Raw genomic sequence first — 27859 nt, forward strand, 5'->3', positions numbered from 1 at the left:
CTGCTTTTCTGCCTTCAGACCAAGATGACTTCACATTATCCAAAGAACCATGAATTCCCAGGGCTATCAACAAATTCTTGACCAGATTCTCTTGCCATCAGTAAGGGACGGTGAAGCTGGGCTAAAAATGGATTATGCAACAAGACAATGACCTAAAGCATTTCAACAAAGCTACCAAGGAATGGCTTAAAAGAAAGAGGACTCATAGTTAAATTATTTCTGAAATAGACGTGGGTTCTTCTTTTTCATGGGTGACAACAAATTTGTCCACGTCTGTAGTTTACCTTCAAGGTGACAACCCCACTAAAGGTTAAATAGCTGGGACTCCCCCATCAGCTTTTACAAGTGAAGAAACCTTTTAGATGAGAGGTGAATAGTCTTCAAGAAACATAAAAGTCCAGCTGTCTTTGACCCTAACACTAAAGACTACCATGGCCTGGATGAATGAGAACCTACACAGACATAAAGAATGTGTTGGTCTTTACTTTTTGTTGCACTTAGAGTGAAAAAAGCATAATTGTAGTCAGCTTGAGTACCATAACCTCACCTGGTTTACTGCAGCTGCTCTGCTCAACTGATTGCTGTGTGTGTGGACAGAGAAGCAGCGTGACTCTAAATGATTAAACAGAAAATCAATATATGGTTGTAAAAGAGAGAATAGAGCGCATATTTTTAAGTCACACTGGTGCTCCTGGTTGTAAAATTTAGTCTCATTGTCTCAAAATGCAACTAAATGGTAACAGTCTGGAGCCCTGTCTTACAAGCCTGAAGCCTAGAACTGTTGCATTTTGTTGTGGATTTAGTGTCATTTAGACAGCAGCTGGACATTATGATCAAATGCATCTCAAGTTATATATCATATGTCTTCATTGCCCTCAGCTGTCAATATGATTCCTAACAAGAACACCACACCTTAAAATACATCAGCAATGTCCTCCCTCTGTGTGTAAATCACAGCCTGTGTGAAGGTGGAATTAAATGAAATGGCACATAGTGAGACACCTAAATGTTAAATACAAAGTTGAGGGGCTGCTCTGGTTACAATATGCACCAAATCATAATCAGAGCAAATGAACCATAATATACATATTCAATAAAAAAAAACTGCAATTCCTTTCTGTTAATGTATTCATGTATTAATGTATGTATGCAATAAAGTAAAGGAGGCAATAAACAAAGAAACTGAAGGATCAGATTTATATCGAAGTGAGTCAGATGTGAGAGTGGAGAGATAAAAGGAAGAGGATGAAAAGATGTGTGTGTGTATGAGAGCATGTGTGCGGTCTGTTTAATGGGGAGGGGCAGGCAACATGGTGTGACAGTGAGGGTTAATCTACGTAAGCAGCTTTCATTCATAAAACTCATGAATTAGTGAGGAATGGGAGTCGCCCTCTGCACATGATGCTGAAGCCTGCTACGCAAAGCAGCAACAGAAGCAGTCACCAGTGCTCTGCTTTGGCATTCAGTTACGGCGTGGTGGGTTTAAAGGGGGCCTGAGAGAGGGAGGGACTTTGCAAGAGCCGCAGGAGCCTGGGAATCATCCTGCAGGAAGAAAAGGACAAACTAAAGCTGAGATACAGGAAAGAAACATGAAGGCTTCTTCAGCCTGCTGAACTGTATTTCTTGGAGAGCAGTGTAGTTTGGTGAGGATTCTGAGACAGCCCCATCCTCCTCCTCTTCATCTCTAATCTCTGCATCCTTATCTCCTCCTCTTTTGCTGCTGTTGCTGTCTGAATGAGTGGATGAATGAAGCAGGAAGTGTCTGATGCTGTGGGCTGAGGTCTTCCATGGCTGCCAGGTTGGTTTTAGCATCTCTCCTAATAATGCTGTGTCCCTAATCTCTACGTAGCTGATGCTCTGTGCTTGCAGTGGTGTATTTGTGTGTATTCAGGAAGGATGAGTCACCTTGCGTGATTTTACATCCCACCATGTCTATTGCATCAGATGGTTTAGCTTGGGTTAGTGAGACACAAGCTGCATCAATTTATTTTTTACACCACCATGCAGGATGATCACTGTGTTCTGCATCTGCAGACAGAGGACATTGTCTTGCTGGCTTACTCTGTCTGTGACTGCTGCATGAAGCAATATATGTATATCAAATTAACTATTAGAAGATATTTATTGTTGCTCTATATACATTCAACTTGCCCACAGGCAAACCATGATAACTTGAAAGTGATCAAGTTTGTCTGGAGCATTCTGTAATTTACAAGTATATCATATAGAGTAACACAGCAGTACAGCAGTGAGAAACTGAATCAGTGAGTGTTCCTGTCAAGCCAGTACTGACATCACACCATGTGCTTTTTTTCCAATGGCAGCAAACCAACTGTTGGTTAAAAAAAAAAAAAAAATGCACCGACTATTGACATAATAATGTCAGAATTGGCACAAAGGCTAGACTGACCTCTATAGCTTGGTCGTATTTCTAGTTTGACCTTTGAGAGCTGCAATGCAGGGGAGATGGTATCTTGCTTCACTCTGTAATGGGACTGGTCAGTGGTACCTGATGTTAAATGAGAAACTCTTGAGAGTTAAGGGAAAAGGAGAGCATTTAATTTCTTGTTCCATACTTAATCAACACAGTGATTTCTTCTAGAAATAATAGTTTTATCACATTTCATGTGCATTGGCTGTTTTCTGCGTAGCTGCAGGTGTTGTTATACACTCCTTGGTGTGTCAGACTTTCCTACTGAAGTGTTAGAAGAATACAATTTTACCAATACAGTGGAAATGTACATTTGAATTGCCCTCATAGTACGCATTGGACATCCCTGATTTGATATTAACAACACAATGAATCAGTCATTAATTTGAAGTTGTTTAAATGTGTGTATCGATCGGATTTCACAAGTCATCATGTTATCATCATGGATAGTAGTAATATTTCAGAGGAGTTGTTTTAAAGCTGCACCAATTACAAAAAAAAAGAATTTTTAAAATATTATTTATCCTACACTTTTTCATTTAGCCAGATATTAGTTTTTCTTAGGAGTTGGTGGAGACCAAAGGGTTAAAAGGAGAGTGCATATTGGACTTGCATTCATATAATATTTTCAATATTGTTTTTTTTTTTCCACTGACAAATATTGAGTAAATGTGTAACCCATGAATTCAACAAAAAACAATCTCTAAGCACTTTCTCTTCATTTCAGTAGTGCCACTAACTCAAATCAGAGCTCCCCTGCTTGCTCACCCAACCTACCAAAGCACAGCCTCTCATCTACTACCCAACTGAGCCCCGGCGCTGACAGCACAATGGTGGAAAAAGGTTCATCAGACCAGGCACTGGACCGCTCCCCCACCACGCCCGAACAGCAACAAACCACTCAGCACCAACGCACCTACTCCCAGTCTGTCCATCCCACCAACACCAGCACACGCACTGGTGGCAAGACCTCCAAGGTGAGCAGACTTAAGCAGGTTTGACATTAAAGTGTTTTTATTTTGTCACAAAAAGCAATACACCAATCACGTCAAGTAGAGATAAATCATCCTCTTTCTTGAAATAGTCAGACAGCGTTCCCAGCTCTGTTAGTAAATGCTAAAGTCATGTTGCAGAGGTTTTGTGTGTTATGTTATTTTGGACTGTATTTTGATAAGATCATGCTTAAGGTGAAGAAATGTGAAATACAAAGAAGTATAAGTTGTCCAAGTTATTTTTGGAATGCTTTAAGGCAGCAGTGTCTGGCAGAAACATTCAAGTTTGCTTGTCTAGCAAACACTGTAACTATAGGGGCCCTTTACTATCACTGGTTATGGTAACATTATCATGACTACATGAGCTGATGATGGAAGTGCTTGGCTAAAATACATTGAATAAATGATTGCTATGGTAAGTTTTTAAATAATAAGTGTGCATTTATGGCAGAGAGATGCAATCTAAAATCATCTTAATTACAAATGATTCATTGAGGTTTTTGATGTGAGGTGTAACTCATTTCATTTAATGCATATCTAAAACTAAATTCTATACTTAACTGCAGCAAAGACATACAATATATCAGGCCTATATGGTTGGTTATGAGAAAAGCAACATTTTTTTTGTTGGATTGTGCTTATCAATGTTAACCAGCAAAGCTTGATGGCCTGTCAACAGAGGGTGTATTAATCATAAATAGCCTTAATTATTTATATGAGCTTGACTTCTTTAGACTCTAGCTCCACTCAAAGATTGAATTCTCTCAGAGGCACAAGCCAAGTATGCTGTACTCCTCATAGTGTGTATGGTAGACAGGGCGTTTCACAAATCAGTTCAGTTTTGTGTATATCCAATCACTGATATAAAATCACTGTGTGACAGTCATTGTGGTGTATCCCAGTGTATCCTTATTTCTTTGGTCTCACAGTATCTCATACGCCTGCAATCACTTTTTGAGTGTTCAGTGTAGTATAATGTAGCCTTGATATATATCTTTTTCTCTGTGATCACTCGAGGCTCTGTAGTGTCCACATGATGAATTTTTTCATTAAAGAGGACTCTCCGCTTATATTGGAAACCGTCCTTACTCATCATTATTACAGAATCACAGTATCACAGACCTCTTGTGGTCAACACATAGTCAATAATTTGTCAAGTATTTTAAAACTTTCACAGGGGAGGAAGAATGTTCTGCTACTGCCACTGTCATTTTGTCAAATTTGATGACCATTTAGCAGTCCTTAAAACAAGCTCAGCAGGTACTGACACAATTATTTATTTGTCCTTTTATTAGTCTCTTCACCTGGGGTCACAGGTGTCTTATCAGATATTGGTAGAGCTGACATATGAGCATAACTTTTAAATGTTCAAAACAGAATCACCCACATTAACATTACTAATCATGGCTGTCTCATAATCATAACTTCATTCCATGTCAGTATTGTTACATCCAATAGTCTCACAAGCAGCATACTACAATGTCTATATTTATTTGAAAGTTGTCTCAATTTATTTTAATATTGAGTGATTAAACTTGAATCAGTCAAGTTTAACAGAGCTTAAATGTGTTCACACACCTGGCAAGTAAAAGTCTAATTTATTTTCTGCTATGGCTGTCATGTTTTCAGAAGGTTGAGTCTGAAAGAATTTGAACTAATACATATCTTGTTTGTGTGAATTTTTAATTCATGTGTGACCTGTGACTTTTAATTATGTAAAGCCAGCAATATCTGTTGGTGGTCAGAGGGTGTGTCTTCCCCTTCAGTATAGTCTTTATATTTTCAATATTTTGTGGTGTTGTACAACTTTACAATGTGTCTTGATGGCTGTCAGACAAGGTTGTACAGTTGACATTGCTCCAATTGTCCATGGCAGCTCCACTCCCCTTTGAGTGGCAAGCTATCAGATGAGTCCTCTGATTTGTTGTTGTTGTAGAGTAAGGCAGCTGCTTTTTACAAAGTCACAGTCATGTTTCCACACACCACTTCTCAGATGCTTCATTGCCATCATTCTCTGATCAGCACAGCATTGCTTGCTAGTGTCCTCCTTCATCTTTACGTATTAGTTTAGCTGAGTGAATTTTAAGAGTGCCCTCTGCTAGACCATAAAGCAAACTACTTCAGAGAGTCTGTTGAGTTTATAGAATAAATTTTGAATTTGAACAGGTCATTACAATTCACATAGTAAATGTTTCCCCTCTTTGGAACGGAAATTAGAAATTTCAAATAAAAAATGACAACACAGCTTCAAAAATTGTGCAAGAATTGCCCTGTATCCAACTCTTTAATTCATTTTGCAGACAGCTTAATAAACATATTAATCCATGGTAACATACATAATTATATATAAACACACACCTTAGACATTTACATATCCAATAGGCTTGCTAATTTTTATATTTGTAGTTTTAATATCCAACGTCCCAAAACTGTCCCCTCACATTTTCAGCTCTGTTAATCTATGATCTGTGTGTTTTCATCATTATTATTATTATTATTATTATTATTATTATTATTATTTTGGGCCTTTTTACCTTTATTCGATAGAAAAGTGAAGAGAGACAGGAAATGCAAGGAGAGTGAGCAGGGCAATGATGTGTAGCAAAGGTCCAGCCAGATCAAACTGGGGACAGGCTGCTCAGGGCATTAAACCCATGTGGTATGTGCCCTAACCATTCACCTATAGGGGCTACCTCCTCCTCACATCTGCACACCATCTGTTTTCTCTATTCATGGATATCATTCACATTCTTTGTTATACTTGTCTCATACATCCCTGATATCTCAGTCACGTTGCTCCACATCTCATGTCATATTCAGTGCTGTACAGAAGTCGATTTAGAGAGTTCACTGAAGTTGGACTGGCAATACGTGTCCTTTCCTCTGGTCATTTGAAGATTTTTTTTTATTAAAAAACAATGGGGAGATACAAGTTTCAGATTTGACTCTCCTGTCGCTCTTTCTCAATCTGTGCAACCAGTGATATAATAAACAAATGTAAGGTTGTATTGTAAAATAATATATACAGCATTTGAAAGCAGACACATGAGTTCACATGAGCCATCCCCCCACCCCCCTTTCTCTGTCTAAACCCAACCGGTTGAGGCAGATGGCTGCCCACCCTAAGTCCAGTTCTGCTCGAGGTTTCTGCCTCTTAAAAGGAAGTCTTTCCTTGCCACTGTCGCCTAGTGCTGCTCATGGTGGGATTTGTTGGGTCTCTAAATACCTATTTTAAAGAGTATGGGAGTCAATATCACTATAAAGTGCCTTTGGTGTCCTCATCAGAATCACTCAGTCATCATGACAATGTAGCAGAATAATTAAACTCTGAGGTCTTATTATAAGTGACCAAAGATTTTTCACACATATCAGTACAATAATATGTCTCTTAAAATGTGTTTCCTTCATTTTATACCATTTTTTTTCTTTGGATGTATGTGATTTTGGCATGTCCCACACACTGTTCTGCTAACTTCAGTGTGTGTAATAAGTGGTTAAATGATACTAAATCAATTTTTTTACATGGTTTTATTGTCACAACAAGTTATTTGATAAAACAAGTAATTTTGATGTATATCATATATCGTGTATCATGTATATTCTATTTTCATAATAGTATTGAACATTTTGCATGTGTCCCTGAAATTGCTGTCTACCCTGTCATTTTGGGCTAACTGCCCCTTTAAGAAACCAGCATTTTGTCTTTCTTCAATGGAGACTGAAACAGTGGCTAGTTGCAGAGTAAGTATTTACACTTATGTCTTGAAATTTTCAGCATATTAGGTGTGTAGTTAGATGTTGTCAAGCTTAACATGTCTACTCTGTCATAGTGAAATAAAAATTAATATAAAAACCTTTCAAAAATTCTAAATATATGTGTTAAACAGTACACAGTCCGCTTGCTAACTGAGTCATGTTGCTAAGTGAAGGTCCACCATGTACTCATTAAATGCTAACATTAGCCAAAAATGTCCACCCTGTCAGCAAGCCTTCCATGACAGGGTGGACATGGTTCATGACAGGAAGGACATTTGCATAGTTTAGGCCACATGCTGATAATGTTACACATATTACAACAGCTATTACAGACATTTTATAACAGTACATGCTATACATAGTATAGTATATCAGAGTATGCTCTACACCACTGGTGAACAAGCACCACACACCTTCTACTCCATATCACCCTCCAGAAGACACGACCCTGTGACCATCTGGGCCCACCTTGATCCAGTTCTGAAGGTAGTGAGAGAACGACACCCACAAGTCAGCATATTTCATTTTTTCAGCGACGGGCCTGCAACGCAGTATCGACAAAAGGGAAATTTCTTCTACCTCTCAACAGAACCCTACAAGTATGGCTTCAAAGAAATAACATGGAATTTCTTTGAGGCTAGTCATGGCAAGGGGGCACCAGATGGTGTGGGTGGGGCCCTCAAGAGGTCAGTAGACCGGATTGTAGCCCATGGAGGAGAAATTGTCCATGACAGGGTTGACATATTTTGCTGTTTGCGTGTACATTGTCTGCTTGCAGTTTATTTATAAAAAGTGTGGGAGCTTGACCAACATGCATTTCTAACAGCATAACATCTACTTAATACAATAAATGTGAAGTTAAATGGAAAATCTCAGCTTTTTTGGGGGGAAATTGGGAAGTCTCAAAGGCACCTTATGGTGATATTGACTCATGGTCTAGACCTGCTCTATATGGAAAGTGCCTTGAGATGACTTCTGTTGTGAATTGATGCTATATAAATAAAATTGACTGACTTGAAATTGACTTAATTTTAATATTTGATACTTTGAATTTAATCAACTGAATATAACAGGTGATCCCTGGTAGAAAATCATAAATGCTTGAATTTTTCTGAAAGGTGATGCAGCCACACATGTATGAGAAATTTTTTATATTACTCTTTAAGCACACTCTACCTGAGGACAACTGGATGTCGCTATAATGTCAAGAGCTTAACTTTGTCTCTCCAACTGTCATCTGTTTTCAAAATGTCTGGCAGAGATTGTGGAATGTGATTTCATGTCTTTAGAGTATCACAATGCACTCACTGCTAAGAGTGAATAACTACAAATTGTTTTATTGATTGAATTCTTTGTTTTTGTCTTTTGCCCTTTTTTTCTGCACTGGCCACCTCATCCACATTCTGGTGTGACCACAGAAAAGTCAGAGCTGGTACAATGTAAGTTCATTTGTTTTATCTACTGTCTATGTTTTGTGATGCTTTTATACCTGGATATGATTTACGTACATAGTTTAACATGGTTGTGATGGTTGATTGGATGAGTAGCTGAGCGTGTTTCCATTTGGTTGTTATGGAACACTGGGAAATCCAACAGAAATGCTTAAGGGTTTTGTAACAGTTATTTGGAATTAAATAAATATTTTTCTTTATTCTATGCATCACATTTGAACACATCAGGGTGATTTTTAGGCATTAGATGACTACTGTAAACAAATGAGACCATCAGCACACAAGAACATTATTGATTCTCACTCTACACACTAGAGGGGGTCTCCTGAAATGTTTCAGTGTGCAAAAAAAAGTGCAATGACAGAATGAACAGAGGCAAAGCCTTGAGAGTGTGTGGCACTGTAAAAGTTTAAAATGTCTTCAGTCTAGCAAAAGAGATCCCATAACAGAAAGTGACAAAAATGAGAAGAGATAGAAGCTAAGAGTAACAGCAGTTTGTGGTAGGGAAAAAAACAATTGAGGAAGACTCTAATCTGTGCGTGAATCTTTATTTGAATTTTTATATTTGTGTATAGTATATACTTGTGTGTGTGTGTGTGCTTGCAGCCTGTGCTGAATTTATGTGTGGATGGAAATTTCTGTAGGCTTCCATTCACTGCCAGTGTCATAGTTCACTCAGCTTGTATTTGGCTTTAGCAGAAAAGCAGGAGAACAGACAAAAAGAGACATTGTGCAGCTTACCAGTGTCATTCAAACTGCAGCTGGCTGAGAGACCGAATGATCCACATGTCCTTCTGTGTGAGCAGCTCAGGATGTGGGATGTAGTTTTTTTCCCCCTCTCCTTTAATGCTTACTCACATTCTTTTCTATATATATATTTAAATGATGCTTTTACTGTGATGGATAGGGTAATTTTTTTTCCAACTATTTTGTTATCTGCTATTTAAAAGTTCTCACTCCTCTTTATCTCTGAAAACAAAATGCATTCTGTATCCTTACAATAATAACCATAATAATTCCAACTACATACCTAACCCTGCATAACAGTACCTGTAGTTTAAACCCTAAAGCCATGTCTTAACCTTCTAAAACTTTCCAAGAAGTGAGGACCAGCCAAAGCGTCCTTTCAAAATGTGTCCTCATTACCAAGTTCTTACAATGAAATTGATTAATGTAGCCCAAGCATGAAGCGTGCAAAGGCCATATTGTAATTGCTCCGATTATAATTATTCCTGTAGCAAATAAATCACATTTTTGAGGGCCTAAACATGTTCAGAAACTCACAAAACTTTGCACACACATCAGACCTGGCAAAAAATGTACGTATTTTAAGGGTCTCACATACGGGTACTGCAAAATGGCTCTATAGCGCCCTGCTGGACTTAGTTTGTCCTAGAAAAAGGAAATTTGGACCACATATGTAACGTGCCCAGATATACAAAAAAGCCCCATGATGTCATGGCTTCAAATCTACAGGAAGTCGGCTCTTTTAATTTTAATATGAAAATTTTGCTCATTTTTGGCCATTTGGGGATGTTTTATTTGATCGTACTACTCCTACAGATTTTAATCATATTGACCTCAAACTTGGTCAGGATACACTTAATGAGTTTGTGAATAAAAGTTATTAAAATTTTGTTTTGATGTCAAATATTCACATGAATTTATAGCGCCACCTACAGGAAATGACATATTTTGTACTTTGACATGCTGTTACTAGCAGGTTGACCCGATCCACTTCAGATTTGGTCAGGAAAACCTTAAGGCCTTCATGATACCTTATTGTGAAAATTGTAGCAATACACTGAAAGGTGTGCCAGTGGTGCTGTGTCAAATTTTGATGTTTCGCCACGAACCAGGAAGCTGATGTAACTCATGCATACATTGTCCGAACTGCACCAAACTTCACACATTTGACAAGGGTCCTGGCCTGAGGACATCTATATGCCAATATTCAATTATAAACATAGTGCCCCCTACTGGCAACAGGAAATTAAGCATTTTTTATTTTCATGTACTTTATTTTGGTGCCATGGCAGCACCTCAGATTTTGATTTCTCACCATCAAGCAGGAAGTTGATGTAAGCCAAACAAACTTTGTCAAATTGCCCCAAATTTCACAGGTTTGACAACAGGCCTGCCCTGAACACATCTACATTCCAGTATACAGGTATAGTCAAAGCGCCACCTACTGGCAACAGGAAATGATGGGTTTCATCCAAGCGGGTTGAACTGATTCACCTCAAATGTGGTCAGACAAGCATTAAGATCATAATGGTGCTTTATTGTGAAGACTGCGAGTCTTCATGGGACGCCCTTGCTGTGGCACCATGGCGGACAGGAAGTTGCTGTAACTCCCAAATGCACTGTCCAATCTGTCCTAAACTTCATTTGATAAGCATCATGGCCTAAACACATCTACATGCTAATATTCAGCCTAGTCATAGCACCACCTGCTGGAAACAGGAAATGACATGTCAATGTACTCCTCCCAGCAACTTGACACAGATCTAATTCACATTTGGTCAAAGAGCAAAGAGGGGACTTGTCAAGTCTGAGGGCGAAAGGACAGAGGCTCAAACCCCTCTTAGGGTCTATCTGTGCAGGTGGCTGCCTTCGTCCATGATGGAAATGTGCAGCTGGTGTAGTAAGTCACTTTTGACTGATTCGCTCTGTGTCTGGTGGTAACGCGATTTTGAAAGCATGTCATACGACCTGCGGTGACCCCACAGCTGCAGATCCCCCGATGGGCGCAGAGTGGCAAGGGCCCATTCAACACTGCTTGCAACTTTAATTTATCTTTTTTCAGAAGCCAGCATATGGTGTGTGCATTTTTTAAATACTATTCTGTATATTTTGCAAAACAAAACAATTCCATTTCTGATGCTGTATTTCTGAGTTGAAACCCTGGCTGGCTAGGGGAAGGGGAAGTAACATAAAAACCAGGTGTCAAAGGTTTGTGGCAAAATCATAAACTTTTAATGATCCAAGTGGGACTGCAAAAACAACCAGCAAGCAACAATGAAACAACAAAAGATAACAAAGACCCAATGGATGCTACTCAAAGAAATAAATAAAACAACTAGATAACAAAAAGAGGACTCCACTCAGGAGCTGGACTAGTGGGGGGAGAATTAAACAAAACCCCCAGTCAATCAGTGCTCTACAAGCGCACACAGATGGATCAACGGCGTTCAAATTACTATCTTGGCACATTATTTTACCTCTGAAGTGTTAATTCATGCTAATTTACATTTCTAAATACTAAGGACACAGCATAAACGTAGTAAGTAATGTCTGTAAATCGGGGATCTGCCATATTGCGACTCTCATTAGATCTGTTTTATGTCAACAGTATGGCTGCCATGAATTTCATTAATCAGAACACGCTAAACATTATTTTGATGATAAATTATGTATAAATAAAGACGCAAAACACAGATTTATCGGCTTATTTTTTTTCCGGAAATACCGAAAAATGACACCAGTTTCCATGATGGATTACAAAGCCCCTATGAGGAGTAGAATCGCAAACAAGGGCTTGTTGTAAAGGCAAAATAGAGTGGAGCATGGCAGCTTCTATACAAATGCACTACAGAAATATTAATGAAAGTATCAGATGAGTACTTTTCCAGTCGCCCGCCATGAATGACGGCTTTATCTGGGTATATAGACTACTGACGTCACCAGGTACTACCACTACCTTTGCCCCGGGCAGCGGTCCAGCAGGAGGACAGGCCAACAGAGGATTCCACCAATCCTATACGATGGCTCACACAGCACAATTTGCACAACATAAAACCAAAACTGGTCAGCCACAAAGAAAGAGAACCAAAGTCAAGGGCCATAACGTCCTCAGTGTTTATTATTGATATATATATATATATTTTTTAATTTCATTTATTTATTCATTTATTTACATTTGCATCACAGTTACTCATTTAGCAGATGCTTTTATCCAAAGTGACTTACAAGTGAGGGACAACACTAAAGTTCCAGTACAGTAAGCAGTACCCTTAGCTAAGTACTAAGTAGTAAATCTGTTAAATATGACAAAGTGCAAGGAGATCAATAAAGAAGTGCATAGTAAGTGCTAGTTCAGCATGTTAAGCCCAGGACACACTAAAAAATCTTACCTGGTTTAGAAAATGTGAGAGACCGCACACACAATGACAAATAATGTCCAATTTAACAGTTTTGTTCTGATGGTGTGTGGTGTGCAACGAGAAGACCGACATGACACAGCTCACACAAACAGATTCTGTCCACCGACAACCAGTCTTGACTTGAAATCAAAATCAAACAAAACTTTAAAGTAAATAAACATGAAGGATGACAATATCTTCAGCTTGTTGTGCTTCTGTCTTCAATCAGTTTGCTTTCTGATTGGCTAATGCTCCGTTCCATGTGACAATTCACAGACTGTGTGCTCAGCGCTCACTCATAACAGGATATTCTGCCATAAATATTGAACATTGAACATTTATTGGAGCTGCCCCGATCGTCTCCAGAGCAGATCGGGCAGGGTAAAATCACTCTTAAAACACCTCATACAACAGGACAGTCTGGCAAGATAATTGTTAGAACCATCAGATAATCTGGCCTTTGCTGACTTTGATCGGGAGGGGGGGATTTAGGCCGATAATCAGCCCGATTATCTTTTGGTGTGTACCCCGTTTTAGGGTATTAGAGGTATCAGGACAGGAGGTACTCTTGTCTTTGAGAAATTCTTGATTTGCCTGTTAGTGATTGGCCTGTACCAAGAGTTGGGTTGTCTACTGAGTATGGTGGCCCTGAAGGTTAAAACACTACAATGTTTCAGAAAACACAACAACATTTCAGAAAACACAACATTTCACAAAACACTACAACCTTTCTCAAAATGGAAAGGGAGGACAACACTTCTTTGTGATAGACAAAACCCCTGTCAATTTACAGTTTATCCAGTGATAGAACTGAGCATAAGAATTCCCAAAATGATCATAGAGAGAGAAAATGAGCGTATAGGCTATATAATGAGGGCATGTTTTACTATGTTCCTACTTTTTGATTAAATCGTGAGCACGCAATAAGTTTAACACACTGGCTTTCTCACACTTTATCTGTGTGTCTAAACCTCACTAAACTGCTGCAGCTAGAGGGAAAGAGAGAGAGGTGGAAATATAACCTGTGCTGTCCTTCACCTGAAGAGTAGCATGTATTCTCGCCAGTTGGCACTGGCTTCAGCGCTCAGGGACCAAGCATCAGAGGCAATGAACAGTCAGTGCTGTCTTGTTAACTAATAATCAACTTAACATTGATATTATAAGTAGCCTGGATGCTGCACATTACATGCTTTGGGGATAAAGCCAATCTGTTGTGATAGTGCTCTGTATATAAACTTAGCTTGTGTGCACAAATTAATAAAACATAAGAATGTAGTAAAACGTGCCCTCATTATATAATCTATATACATATTTTCTCTCTGTCATATTTTTCATATTTTTTAATGTTATATTTTCTGAAATGTCATAATGTTTTCTGAATGTTTTGTTTTATGACCTTCAGGGCCACCATAACTGAGACAGGTATGGCCTGATTTTTTCATGTTGTATAATGCAAAGTGGCATGACTGGAAGACAGAAGCAACATGGCAACATTTGCATCACATTTACTCATTTAGCAGATGCTTTTATCCAAAGTGAGTTACAAGTGAGGGACAACACTAGTTCCAGTACAGTAAGAGACCCTTAACTAAGCACTAAGTAGTAAATCTGTTAAATATGACAAAGTGCAAGGAGATCAATTAAAGTATAAATGCTAGTTCAGCATGTTAAGCCTGGGACACACTAAAAAAATCTTACCTGGTTTAGAAAATGTGAGAGACTGCACACACAATGACAAATAATGTCCAATTTCACAGTTTTGTTCTGATGGTGTGTGGTGTGCAACAAGAAGACCGACAGCTTATACAAACAGATTCTGTCCACCGACAACCAGAGTCTTGACTTGAAATCTCACATGGTCAAACAAAACTTTGAAGTAAATAAACATGAAGTAAATAAACATGAAGGATGACAATATCTTCAGCTTGTTGTGCTTCCGTCTTCAATCAGTTTGCTTTCTGATTGGCTAATGCCCCGTTCCATGTGACAGTTCACAGACTGTGTGCTCAGCTCTCACTCACAACAGGATATTCTGCCATATGACTGGACCCAAGGAAATGGTGGATGTTGCAAAGAGAGGAAGGAAGGACAAACCAGTACAGATAGCAGACGCAGTGGTTCAACATGTAAAAGATAAGAACTGAGGACTGGAATTTAGATTATGCAAAAGCAATGTTTGCGATTTTGGAGAAATTTTTATCAAGCTGCTGTTCTTGCTAATGGTTTGAAATGGTATTTGATGGACTGGTTGAGAAATGGAAAATCCCAAGTCTGGATGTCTTCTCTAATCGTTTGTCGCTTATCTAGCCAAATGGCATCTGATTAACTGAGATTGATCCATTTGAAAATATACTGGAGTGGAGGAGCAGGTGAGGAGGTCAGCACAGGAGGGGCAGAGACTGTTTGACAGTTTGCAGGTGAGTGACGTGGTTGATGAGTCCGGTGAAGACTGCAATTTCAGGTGAGAAGATGGCTGAGGAAGCCACGGAGACTGGCTGAAGTAGGCAGCTGCCGTGGTGAGGGAGAAGACATAGAGCAAAGCATGAGGAGAGAGCCAGGGTACTTGAGCAGACCTATACACAGAAAGACTTGGATAGAAGATGCTGTTGGTCCCTGATTAGCGAAGCCTTAGCTTGACGCTCAACTCCATTTCCTCTGATGCACACCATCGAAGTAAAAAATTGCTGGAGAGAAAGAAATCAATGCATGAATGAATGGTGCACTGGTGAGAAGAATCAACATTCTCTAGCATTTGGTTGGTGCAATTGACAGCTATTGACAAGACCAAAATCACCAAAATCATTCTGTTAAATTGTTTCATTAGATTGCCAAATGCACTTGCTGCTTGAAATGTTAGTTCTGCATATAACTTGAATCAATGACTATATATGTGTGTGTGTGTAGCTGGGAGAGAGGAGAATGTGGGTTTCTGTTGGACGTTTGAGCTGTATCCTTTACTGATTTTTTGAGGTGGTTGGGGATTGGGTTTGTTTGGGAATGCCAACTAAAACTAACTTGACCCTCATGCTGGGTGGCAAGGCATGCTGGGTGGCAAGGTGGTGCAGTGGTTAGCACTGCGGCCTCACAGCAAGAAGGCTCCACGTTTGACCCCGGGCCAACTGGGGAGTTAGCTTCTTCCCACTGTCCAAAGACATGCAGGTTATATTATGAATATGAATATGAATATGAGTGTGAATGGTTGTTTGTCTCTATGTGTTGGCCCTGCAATAGACAGGATCCCCCCACCTCTTGCCCAATGTCAGCTGGGATAGGTTCCAACCCCCCCGCAACCCTTAACGGGTAAGTGGTGTAGATAATGAATGAATGTCCCTCATGCTCTTTGGTAAGTGTATCTATTTGGCCCTGACTGAATTTCAGGCTGCAATACTCCAATGAGTGAAATTCTGGCATCAAGTTTTGAAAGTTTATTTATTATTATTATTTTCAACCTAAATGAGTAAATCGCTGAACTCCGTACAGCATGCTGGCATCAGAGATGTGATTGGTGTTGAACCTGGGCTGGTGAGTGAATTGGGATGCAGTTTTCTGAGATTTGGAGTGGACTTGGCTTTGCCCTTATTTATACTGTGTTCTCTTTGTTCACATCACGTCTTTGTTCACGATGCAAAGCCCCCCCTAAAACCCTCATTTATATATATATATACTTATATATATATATACTTTGGGTTTATATTAGAAGAGGGATGTGTTGTTTGGTCAGCAGTCTAGCAGCAGTATGCTGCAATCATGTGCCTCACACAGTCTCTCACATGAGAGTGTGCACCAAGATTTGTGGTTAACGATTAATTCATACATGTGCTGCGGCCCTTTAGAATAGAATAGCAATAGTCTTTACTGTCATTGTATAAGCAATATACAAGATTGGTGGAGCAACTCCCATCAGTGCTTAAAATACAAAAAAGGGTAAAAAGTACAGTTTTTGTGTATTCATGCAGCTCCAGGTGTTCAAAGAGAGTCCACTCTGTGTTGTTACAACAATCCTGCAGCTGGCAGAGTTCTCCCTCAGGTTTTCACAGTTCTCATTGGTGGCTTTGTTCTTCTTATGGGGGGGTTTGTATGCTGGGATCATGAGCAGTGAGATGTGGTCAGACATGCCCAGGTGGGGGAGAGGTTCTGTTCTGTATGCCCGCTTCAAGTTTGAGTAGACCTAGTCTAGTGTGTTCTTGCCTCTGGTGGGACACTGCATTTTGCACAAACTTAAGAACAGTCTCTAAACACACCTGGTTGAAATCCCCAGCCCCAATGACAGCGCCTTCAGGATGACCCTGCTGGTGCCTGCTTATGGTGTCATATAGCCAAGAGAGAGCTGTGCTAACATTAGCCTCGAGTGGAATGTAGACAAGTAGAAAGGCCTGCACATGACAGTTATTAATTCTAGTTCAGGGGAGCAGTGGGTGTAAATAACTCTGCTGTTGGTACACCAGTCTTGGTGTACATGAACGCAAAGTCCTCCCCCTCTGGTCTTACTGGAGCTGCTGGTCCTGTTGAAACGGTGCATGGAGTGGCTACTTAGCTGGACTGCAGCGTCCGGGATGAGCAGGTGGAGCCATGTTTCTGTGATTATAGTCACACAACAGTCCTGAACGTGTTTCTTCCCCACCATTTGCAGTTCTAATTCCTCCGTTTTGTGGATGACAGATCTGGCATTGGTTAGGAAGATACTTGGTAGTGCAAGTCTATGAGGCTGCCTCCGTAGCTGGGCCAGCAGGCCCACTCTACATCCTCACTTCTGTCTCCACTCCCTTCCCTGTCTGCACCGCGTCCTGGACCCGGCAACAAACCAGGGAGAGCCTGGTGGTCTCACTATGTCCAGTGGTATGTTGTGAGACTGCTGGAAGTCCCATGTAATGTCTGTCCGACAAGCGAATCCATCCCACAACTTTGCTTGGGTATATGATACTTTTATGCCATTCACTCCGTCGTACATACACATCCACACCCCCATTATCACAAACAAAAAGCACCGAAGTAGAGAGCTCAGAGCCACGGTGTACTCGCGCACCGTCATCTTGATGCCAACTGTAAGCTTTAGCTGTAATTTAGCAATATTCTTATGCATTTTGGGTGAATATCGTTTAAATATTTGTTACTCACACTACAATGGCATGGTGTAGGAAAAAGTTAATTTCATCAAAAGCACTGACAAAACATGCAAACTCCATACAGCACTGGGCAGGGCTCCAGCTAATAATGAAACTTCCTCTACCTAGCTTGGCCACAAACAATCTCCTACACTGCCCCCTGCTGGCGAGTGTAATAATACATATTTGAACAAAAGAGCTAAATTTTATAGTATGTTATTGAATAAATATGACTGAAAATGTACCTCCCCAAACACATTTAACTACACGTCTCATACATTACATGTTTTCCTCAAACCTGTCTCCTGAGAATCATATTTATATATGATGAAATAAAATACTACCAGGATAGTTTTAATAGAATAGAACAGAACAGAACAGGCTTTTATTGTCACTGTACAGTTCAATCAGAAAGACACGAAGAAAGAAAATGATGAGACCGATATGAGGGAAACATGAAAAGGTGATTTTATTGAGACAAGCAGATTTTTGGCGATTAGACCCCGGCAGGAAGAGGATCGCCACGGACAGCTGGTGAGCCTGGCCGTGGCTTCCCACAGGCTGAGAACTCCCCCCCCCCCAAAAGAAGTAAAAGAAGGGTACCATACCTTGCAGGGGATGCTGCAAGGGGAGATGAGCGATGGGGCCTCAATGCGGGGAATGCGGGAGATATGGGACATGCGGGGCAATGCGGGAAAAGGCTGAAATGCGGGACTGCGGGGTGATGAGAGGAAGAACAGGAGTGAAATATTCCTCAAAATCTTGAAGTGGGAAATGCGGGAATGCTGGATGGATGCGGGAGAGGCCTTAATGCGGGGAATGCAGGAAGGATGCAGGAGAGGCATTAATGCGGGGAATGCGGGATAGATGCGGGAGAGGCCTTAAAGCAGGGAATGCGGGAAATGCGGGATGGATGCAGGAGAGGAAAGGATAGTGCCACCACCACCAGTAAATGCAATGATTACGTACCGTTAGGTTACCAAAGACCGCTGGGCAGCCAAAACTGAAGAGGAGTCTGGACGAATGTAAGAGGAGAATGTAGAGGAGGACCAGCGTCCCATTTGCTGGAGAGAAGCAGTGGATATCCCTTGTGTTGCAGCCGATGTGGCTGTGCCTATTGTAAAGGAATGGCCTGAATACAGCTGAGGAGACAGATTACATTTAAGGAGAACCTTTTTGAAGAGATAATAGAACCATGCGTTTGACATGGGGTGATAGCTGGGTGTTAGGAACAGAGGGGAAGGAGAATTTGTGGAAAGGCGAAGACGGACATAATTTGCCATGGCCTTGAAGGGAGGTGATTATTATGGAGCAGGAACTCTTTACCTTAGAATGTTTGATGAATAAACTGTAATGACTAGGATGCAATACGAGATCTGAAAAAGAAATGTCTCTTACAGGGTTGTAGGAATTTGAGGGAGAAGTGAATTCACTAATTCTTAAAAAGCTGTAAAATGCTAGTAGGAAAACACAGATTAAAAGTGAATTGATGTATGGGGAAAACAGACCTTCTCTAAGCACAGATACTAAATTATGAAGGACTTGAATTGTGATGGGACGTCTATTATCGGGAGTAGAAGGAAAGCATTTAGAAATTCCTTTTAACATTAGTTTTATTGCTGGATTGGAGAACAGGCTGGGGAAGGAGGGGTCAGAGCACTTAACATTGAATTGAATGCCGGAAATCAAGCCGCGAATATATTGCGTCTTGAAATGGCGCACGTCAGTACAATAAGCAATGAATGCACACACAGTATTGATGTGGATTGGCATAATGGGAACGTTGTGAGAGCTGCAGAACATTGCAAAAGTAACCCAGGCAAAATCATACATTTTCAACGTTGAATCTGCTAAACCTCTCTTCATATAAAACCTGGCTGACTCTAAATAACTGTCAAGGGGATCCCTACTCAAAATAGGACTAGTTCTTGAAGCGGAGGGACAGGTGTAGGATTGGGACTGGCGTCCGGGCAGAGAGTGCGGAAGATCTGAAATTTAAAACGGCACAGAGAGTCAGCGATGATGTTGAAATGACCGGGCACGTGACGGGCTGTTAGAATAAAGTTATGCGTGACTGCTAGCCATGTGATACGTCTCATAAAAGGCATGATCGCACCTGATGACAAACGCCCCTTATTTATGACGTTGACCGTTGCTTCGTTATCGCACAGGATCAAGATTCTTTTGCGCTGCCAGAGATGCCCCCAAATATGGCAGGCAACTGCTATGGGGTAAATCTCAAACAGCGCAGAGGACTGCTCATGCTCGGGGAACGCCGTGGGCCAGCTGCTGGCGAACCACTGCCCCTGAAAAAAAAAACCCAAAAGCCACAGATGGAGCCGCATCCGTGAAGAACTGCAATGAGTCGGATGAGTGCATGATATCGTCGTAGAAGGAGGAGATACCATTCCACTGGTCTAACAGGGTTGCCCAGAATTTTAAGTCTGAGTGGCAACCTTCATCTAGTGAGACGAGGTTGTGCAATTTAGGAACAGAGGAAGCCAGGGTGAGAAGCCTAGAAATAAAGGAGTGCCCCTGCGGAATTACGTGCATGGCAAAATTAAGATGGCTGAGGAGAGACAATAACTGCTGTTTGGAAATGATTACAGCCGCTGAAAAAGACTGCGTAATTTGGCAGATTCTCTGTAATTTGTCTTCGGGAAGCGAAGCTTTCATGTCGCAGGTGTCCAGAGAAATGCCCAAGAACTCTAGTTTTTTTGCGGGGCCTAATGTTTTCTCGTCCGAGAGTGGCACACCGAGATGGCTGAACATTTTTCTCAGTTTTAATAGAGAGGAACCGGAACTATCGTTTGGAGGGTTAATTACCAGAAAGTCGTCGAGGAGGTGGACTACTGCTGGGAGTCTCACAATGTTTAGGAGAACCCAGCAAAGTGCTTCTGACACCGAATTAAAGATGCATGGACTGCTCCTACACCCGAACGTCAATGTAACGGCCAAGTAAAACTTGGCATCCCATTTTACGCTGAAACAATGCCACTGGGACAGATGAATGGAGATGATTTTAAAGGCATCTGTGATGTCTGCCTTGGATAGCCATGCACCTTGACCTGCTAGTTTGATCAATTTAATGGCGTTATCAACGGTTGCGTAATGCAGGGAAAATGGCACCGGAGGAATGAGACTATTAATGCTACTGACAGGGCCGGAGTGGGGAGCTGACAGATCGAAGATTAACCTTTTCTTTCCTGAATATTTTCTAGTGGCGATGCCTACCGGACTGGAATGAAACACTGGAAAGGGAGGGGAGTCGAACGGACCGATGATGTAACCTTTATTTTCTCATATATTTATTTATTTATTTATATATTTAATTCTTTGTTAAGTAACTGGGACACAGTAGCGGGATCTTTGATGGCTTATTGAAGATTTTTTGCTACGAAGGTGGAGACCGGGGGAGATAGGATGCCGACCCGAATGCTCTGGGAGAGGCCGGTGAGCAGGTAATCCATAAAGACAGAGTCTGGGTGCGAAGACAGTTCTGCTGCCAGTGCTGAGATATTTATGGGAGTAGATCGGTGTATGCTTAAAAAGTTTGGCCAAGTCTCCTGCCGGTGGCGGGCTGACCAGGCCGGGATCACTCGGCGAGGGCATACTGATCGAGGATGGGCCTCCTTGCCTGCGCTGCAGATGTGAAGAAACATATCCAGGACAGCCCAGTTAAGGTGGGTGTTGGACTGGGTGATGTACAAGGCTGCTTTACTAGAAAAGGCTTTATGGTACTGATAAAATATGTTTTTCCCATATTTGAGGTTGAGGTCCCCGATTAGAGCTAGATAGGTGTCTACTTCTTGTCTCCTGATAGACTGAGCATATCACGTCTCTTTAGATCCCGAAAGCCACGAGAAACTCCCTGATGGATAAATCCCTTGCTAAACGAGGATCAGCAGATTTGATAACGGTAGATATGTTTCCGGTATTGCAGATTTTTTTATCGCACTCTGGCAGGAGCGGCAGGAGTGACAGGAGCGGCGGGGTTCATGGAAGCTGCGGGGGCGGAAGAAGCCCCGGCGGGTGGACTAATGGCAGCGATGCGCGTGGGAATGGCAGCTGACACCGGAGTATCAAGGGGTTGACTGCAGGAAGTAGAAGGTCTGGACGGATGGGACTGTCTGCGTTTGGGAAGTGGAGCCACTGATTTTTTGGGGTGTTTGCAGCCACGCTGATGCCTGGAAGTATCCTCGGCAGGAGGAGAAGCCTCAGGGGAATCACTGACTGCAACGAGGCTTGCCAATTCGCGAAGTTGAGACAAGGTGAGCCCCGGCGCCGGAGGGATGCCTTGAGCTCTCAGCTGGGAATCTAGAGCCTCATATTCCCTCAGGGCCGGGATGGAACTTGCGGATGCTAGGCGAACGCTTTTGCGCTGAGGTCTGGGGGACTGCGCTGCATCCAGCTGAAGTTCCCCAGTCGGATTGACATGATCGACCGGCTGAAAAAAATGCAGCCGAGTGCTATGATGAGCCAAGAAATTTTACAGGGAAGGGTAGCTCGCGCGGTTTCATTGCTGAAAGACAGCTGAATGACAGCAGGGAGAGAGAACATTTTAAACTTTGACAGCTAACCAATGATTGCTCAAGAGGCGAGCGTGCTTGGTTGTGATTGGCTGAGAGCAGGGGAGTGCACTGATCAGTGAGGGAATGGAGCGTCGGGTTTAAAGAGACAATAGGGGAAAAAGTCTTTCTGACTGAACTTCCGCTAAGCTTCATTTAAGTACAATGAAATTGTGGGTGCTCCATGAAGGCCAACAGTGCACTATTGAAGAAATTAAATACAATAAGAAATATAAATGTAAAATGTACACAAATAATACAAGTATACAAAAATACAAGAATTACAAAAATTTACATTAACGTTTACATAAATTTACATACACACATCAGCACACGATTGTGCAAGAGTGTCTAGGACACTTTAAGGTGCAAGGTAGATGGATAGTATCCTAGGCTCTGTGTGTGTGTGTGCGTGTGTGTGTGTGTGTGTGTGAGAGAGGTGTGGTGTTGGGTGTTGGGTAGGGGGTGGGGGGTATGGTGGGGTATGGTCAGTGTTTGTTTGCGGTCCTAATGACCCAGGGGAAGAAGCTGTTGGTGAGTCTGGTGGTGTGGGACTTGATTGACCTGAAGCGCCATCTGGAGGGCAACAGGTCAAACAGGTGGTGAGCGGGGTGTAAGGGGTCTCCTGTGATGGCTGGTTTTCCTGAGGCAGCAGGATCTGGATATGTCATCCTACAATTTGCAAGATCCAGCAGAACAAACTACTTTGAACAAACTACTCTCTGTCTTAGGGGGATGACTGCTCAGACAGTCATCAGACTGTTTTACTGAGACAGAGGATCATTGTTTGGAATTAAGTAACTTCATAACCATTAGAAGGATAAAGTCTGTTTTTTTCTCTTTGGGATATTTGAGAGGACAGCTCACTTCACTTCCCTGAGAAAACATTTGGGGTTTTAAGTATTTACTCATAAGGCTGTTGCTGCTGTCCCACCAGGAGGCACATGAGTGTGTTTGTGTGTGTGCAGTGATGACCTGAATTACAGTTTTTCACAGCAGAAACAAAATGAAGCAAGGGAAGGCAAATACAAATGAAACAAAGTGGCACAAGGACAAAAACATGAGACAAGACAAAAGACAAATAAAAAGAAGAAAGATGATGCAAGTGCAGAATCAGTGTTTTTCATCCCTGGACTCAGAAACTGAAACAAACTGGGATCATGACTTGGAGCAAGAGGTAGAGCACCCAGCCCAGTGGCAGCAGTGTTACTGGGACCCAAAACAGGTCCCTACTGTAAGTCACTCTAGTCACTTTTAGAGTCGTCTGGCCAACACCAGTCTCCTCTAAAGTTATCCAGCAGCTGTTAAGTAGACTACGTGAGAGCTTATTTTTCCTCAATCTCAGAATTCAGTACAAATAGATTATAGTTACAGACTATAACAATTTGCTTCCACCAGATCACTTTGCTCATTTTACCTGCTGTTAGTTCACCATGGTAGTTTGATCATTCTTACATTCCTGTTTATTTTTATTTCACATTTTCACACTATATATATTTGCTTTAGTAATCAATAAATTGGAAATATATATATGTAGACCCAGCAATTTTGTGTGTTCCTCTGCAATGGTGAGCCAGATCCCTGAATCAAGAAATCATGATCTTAGATATCAGACTGATTAAAATTTACGGTGTGGATATTAATACAGAATATTGATATAGACTATTAACCTTGATCTTTAATTAAATTAATATCCCCGATTTCCATTCCAAAATTGGATGGTGGTGCCTCATAAAACGAGTGTAAATTTTCCAATGATTATTTTGTGCATTTATGCAACACCCAATAATAGTGCAATAAACCATGCATTGTCCTTAAAGTGCATTCATGCAACATCATTTATACAGTCCTTTTTTGTAGTTGGAAGGGGATACTGTGTGTAGTGGAGTGTGGCAATGTGATGCAGCAATGCAGAGTCCAGTTCGGGGGTGGGGTGGGGGGGTGTTAGGGACAGGAGAACAGAGCATAATGCAGATTCCATATAAAAATATAAGTTGGTATCAGTATCAACAGGAATTCAAAAGTAATTAGATAGTGGTCTGATAAAAGGGGATTCTGTGGGAAAACTATTAGATTTTCAATATCAATTTCATAGGCCAAAACAATTTTAAGAGTATGATTAAAACAGCGTGTAGGTTCATTTACATGCTGAGAGAAGCCAATAAAGTCCAATAATGAACTAAATGCCGAGCTAAAGCTGTCATTCTTGCCATTCACTGCCATGTGAATATTAAAGTCACCTACTATAATGACTTTATCTGTTCTAAGTACTAAACTTGATATGAACTGAGAATTCAGATAAGAAGTCAGAGTATGGGCCAGGAGGGCAGTAAAGTATGACAAACAGAATTGGCCTTAGTGTTTTCCACTTTGGGTGAGACAAGCTAAGAACAAGACTTTGAAATGAATTATAATTGAGTTTAGGTTAAGTGTTAATTAATAGACTGGAATCAAAAATGGACGTAACTCCACCTCCTCGGACGGTGTCTCAGGGGATGAGAGTATTAATATGACCTTGGGGGGGGGGGGGGGGGGGGGGTGTATGTTAACCTTCAGGCTAACATACTCATCCTGACAAAACCAGGTTTCAGTTAGACAGCATAAATGAAGATCAGACCAGGTATCCCCCAGAAGCTCTTCCAATGATCTACCAAGCCCACATCGTTTTCTGGACACCACCTCAACAGCCAGTGGTTGACTGAAGACACGCGGCTATACATGCCATTACTGGTCAGATGGGGCAGGGGACCAGCGAATACTACAGCATGCAACACTGACTTTGCAAAGTTACACACCGACTGCACATTAAGTTTAGTGACCTCCGACTGGTGTAGTTGGGGGTCATTAGTGCCAACGTGAATAACAATTTTACCATATTTACGCTTATCTTTAGTCAGCAGCTTTAAATATGATTCTATGTTGCCTGCTCTGGGCCCCAGGAATACATTTAACTATGGTAGCTGGAATCGCTATCATCACATTCCGCAAAATGGAGTCGCCAATCACCAGAGTTGGCTTCTCGGCGGGTGTGTCGCTAAGTGGGGAGTACCTATTAACATGAACTGGGTGGTGATCAACAGTGGGCTTGGCTATGGCTACACCTGTCCTTATGAACAGTCACCCAGCCAGCCTGCTTTACTGGCTGCTTGGGAACTACCAAGGGAAGGCTAACAGGAACTGTGCTAGGTTGGTCCATACCAACTACTGGGGGCTGTTTAGCATTACCTGCTGAATTTGATTCCATTGTGCAGAGCCAGGTCTCTAATTCGCTAAGCCTTGCAAGCACAGCAAACAAACTACATCTATTACACATACCGTTTCCAATAAACAAGGCAGAGGAGTAACTAAACATCTGACAGGCAGAGCAAGAGCAAGAGGGAGAAGGAGAATGAGAAGCCATGGCTAGTTGTTAGGCTAAAGTAGCTAGTGTAGATTAGCGTGAAACGGTGGTGTGGTAATAGCGAAAAAGTCACAACCCAAGAAGAAGGGCCTATAAGTGATTTAGCAACTACTGATTACATTAAATGTGCAAGTTGGTGATTAAGACAAGGATATGGTGTCGGTAAAGGAAAATTATCTAAACTGAGACAGACAGCAGAGCCTCTGTCTGGTGGAAGTTCATTTTGAGTCTCTGGGGAAGTTTAGCTTCTTTAAGTTTCCTCAGGTAGAAGAGGTGCTGCTGAGCTTTCCCTATGTCTGAAGTGGTGTTTTTGCCCCGAGACCAGTCCTCAGACACAATCATGCCCAGAAACTTTAAGTTGGAAACCCTCTCCACTGCCTGATTTCCAATGCAGACTAGTGGATGGCTGTGCTGCCCTAACCTCCAGAAGTCCACAATCATTTCCTTCATCTTTTTATTGTTCAAAGTCAGGTTGTGGTCACTGCACCATGCTGCTAGATGTTCAACCTCTCTCCTATATGCAGTCTCATTGCTCTCTGTAATGAGTCAGAGCACTGTTGTGTCATCTGCAAATTTTATGATGTACTTAGATGGGAAGGAGGGGGAGCAGTCATACAGGTTTTTATTGGTGGTGCCAGACGGGCTGGTCTGAGTACTTAAGAAACTGGGATTTCTCTGCACAACTATTTCCAGGGTTTATGGAGAATGGTCTGATATTGAGAAAATATCCACTGTGCATACAGCTCATCAAACCTTAAAGCAGATGGGCTACAGCAGCAGAAGACCGCACCGGGTGCCATTCTTGTCAGCTAAGAACAGGAAACTGAGGCTACAATTTGCACAGGCTCACCAAAATTGTACAATAGAGGATCAGAAAACTGTTGCCTGGTCCGATGAGTCTCAATTTCTGCTGTGACATTCAGATGGTAGGGTCGGAATTTGGTGTAAATAACATGAAAGCATGGATCCACCCTACCTTGTTCAGGGTGGTTGTGGGGTTGTAATAGTGTGGGGATATTTTTTGGCACATTTTGGGCCTCTTTTATTGTATTGTTGCTGACCATGTCCATCCTTTAACGACAACAGTGTACCCAACTTCTAATGGCTGCTCCCAGCACGATAACACGCCATGTCACAAAGCTCAAATCATCTCAAACTGGTTTCTTGAAAATGACAATGAGTTCACTGGGGCCGAGGATGTGAGGACCCTCTTGTAATTGCTATGTTTTTTTGTTTTTTTTTCCTTCTTCGTGCAAATAAATTGCATTTTGGAATGGCTAAAGATGCTCAAAAACTCATTAAACATTTTTGGGTCTCCATGCGTCAGTGTGGCCAAAATGGCTTGATAGCACCTCGTGCAAAATTTCAACAAAGTAGCCTCAGCCATACGTTTCATCTATATGCAGTAACAGTTTGAAGTTTGAACAGACCTTCTCATTCACTGGTTTTTCTCTATTTTTATTATTTTCTACATTGTAGATTAATATTGAAGACATCAAAACTATTAAAGAACACATATGAAATTATGTAGTAAACAAAAGTGTGCTTAACAAACCAGAATGTTTTATAGTTTAGATTCTTCAAAGTAGCCACCTTTTCCTCTGATGACACCTTTGCACACTTTTGGCATTCTCTCAATCAGCTTCATGAGGTTAGGAATGGTTTTCCAACAGTCTTGAAAGAATTCCCAGAGGTGCTGAGCACTTGTTGGCTGCTTTGCCTTGACTCTGTGCCCCAACTCATCCCAAACCATTTCAATTGGGTTTAGGTCAGGTGACTATGGAGGCCAGATCATCTGACACAGCACTCCATTACTCTCCTTCTTGGTCAAAAAGCCCTTACATAGCCTGGAGGTGTGTTTAGGGTAATTGTCCTGTTGAAAAACAAATGATAGTCCCACTAAATGCAAATCAGATGGAATGGCATGTCACTGCAGAATGCTGTGGTATCCATGCTGGTTAAGTGTGCCTTGAATTTTGAATAAATCATCAACAGTGTCACCAGCAAAGCACCC

General features: G+C 41.4%; 1 protein-coding gene across 9 annotated transcripts in view; it reads left to right on the forward strand.

Moving 5' to 3' along the window:
* The first annotated feature begins 1393 nt into the window (after positions 1-1393).
* Positions 1394-27859, forward strand: part of LOC108900072 (protein Aster-B) — a 66450-nt gene continuing 39984 nt past the window's right edge. For 5 of the 9 annotated variants that reach the window (XM_018700894.1, XM_018700895.1, XM_051068395.1 and 2 more), the window contains exons 1-3: positions 1394-1798; positions 3159-3408; positions 8598-8618. In XM_018700894.1, coding sequence (XP_018556410.1) covers positions 1788-1798; positions 3159-3408; positions 8598-8618 — 282 coding nt within the window. In that variant the 5' untranslated portion in view covers positions 1394-1787. The remainder of the gene's footprint in view (positions 1799-3158; positions 3409-8597; positions 8619-27859) is intronic. The other 4 variants (XM_051068394.1, XM_051068398.1, XM_051068399.1 and 1 more) reach the window with 4 other exon arrangements.

The sequence above is a fragment of the Lates calcarifer genome, unplaced genomic scaffold (assembly GCF_001640805.2).
Source record: "Lates calcarifer isolate ASB-BC8 unplaced genomic scaffold, TLL_Latcal_v3 _unitig_4509_quiver_412, whole genome shotgun sequence".
Lineage (NCBI taxonomy): Eukaryota > Metazoa > Chordata > Actinopteri > Centropomidae > Lates > Lates calcarifer.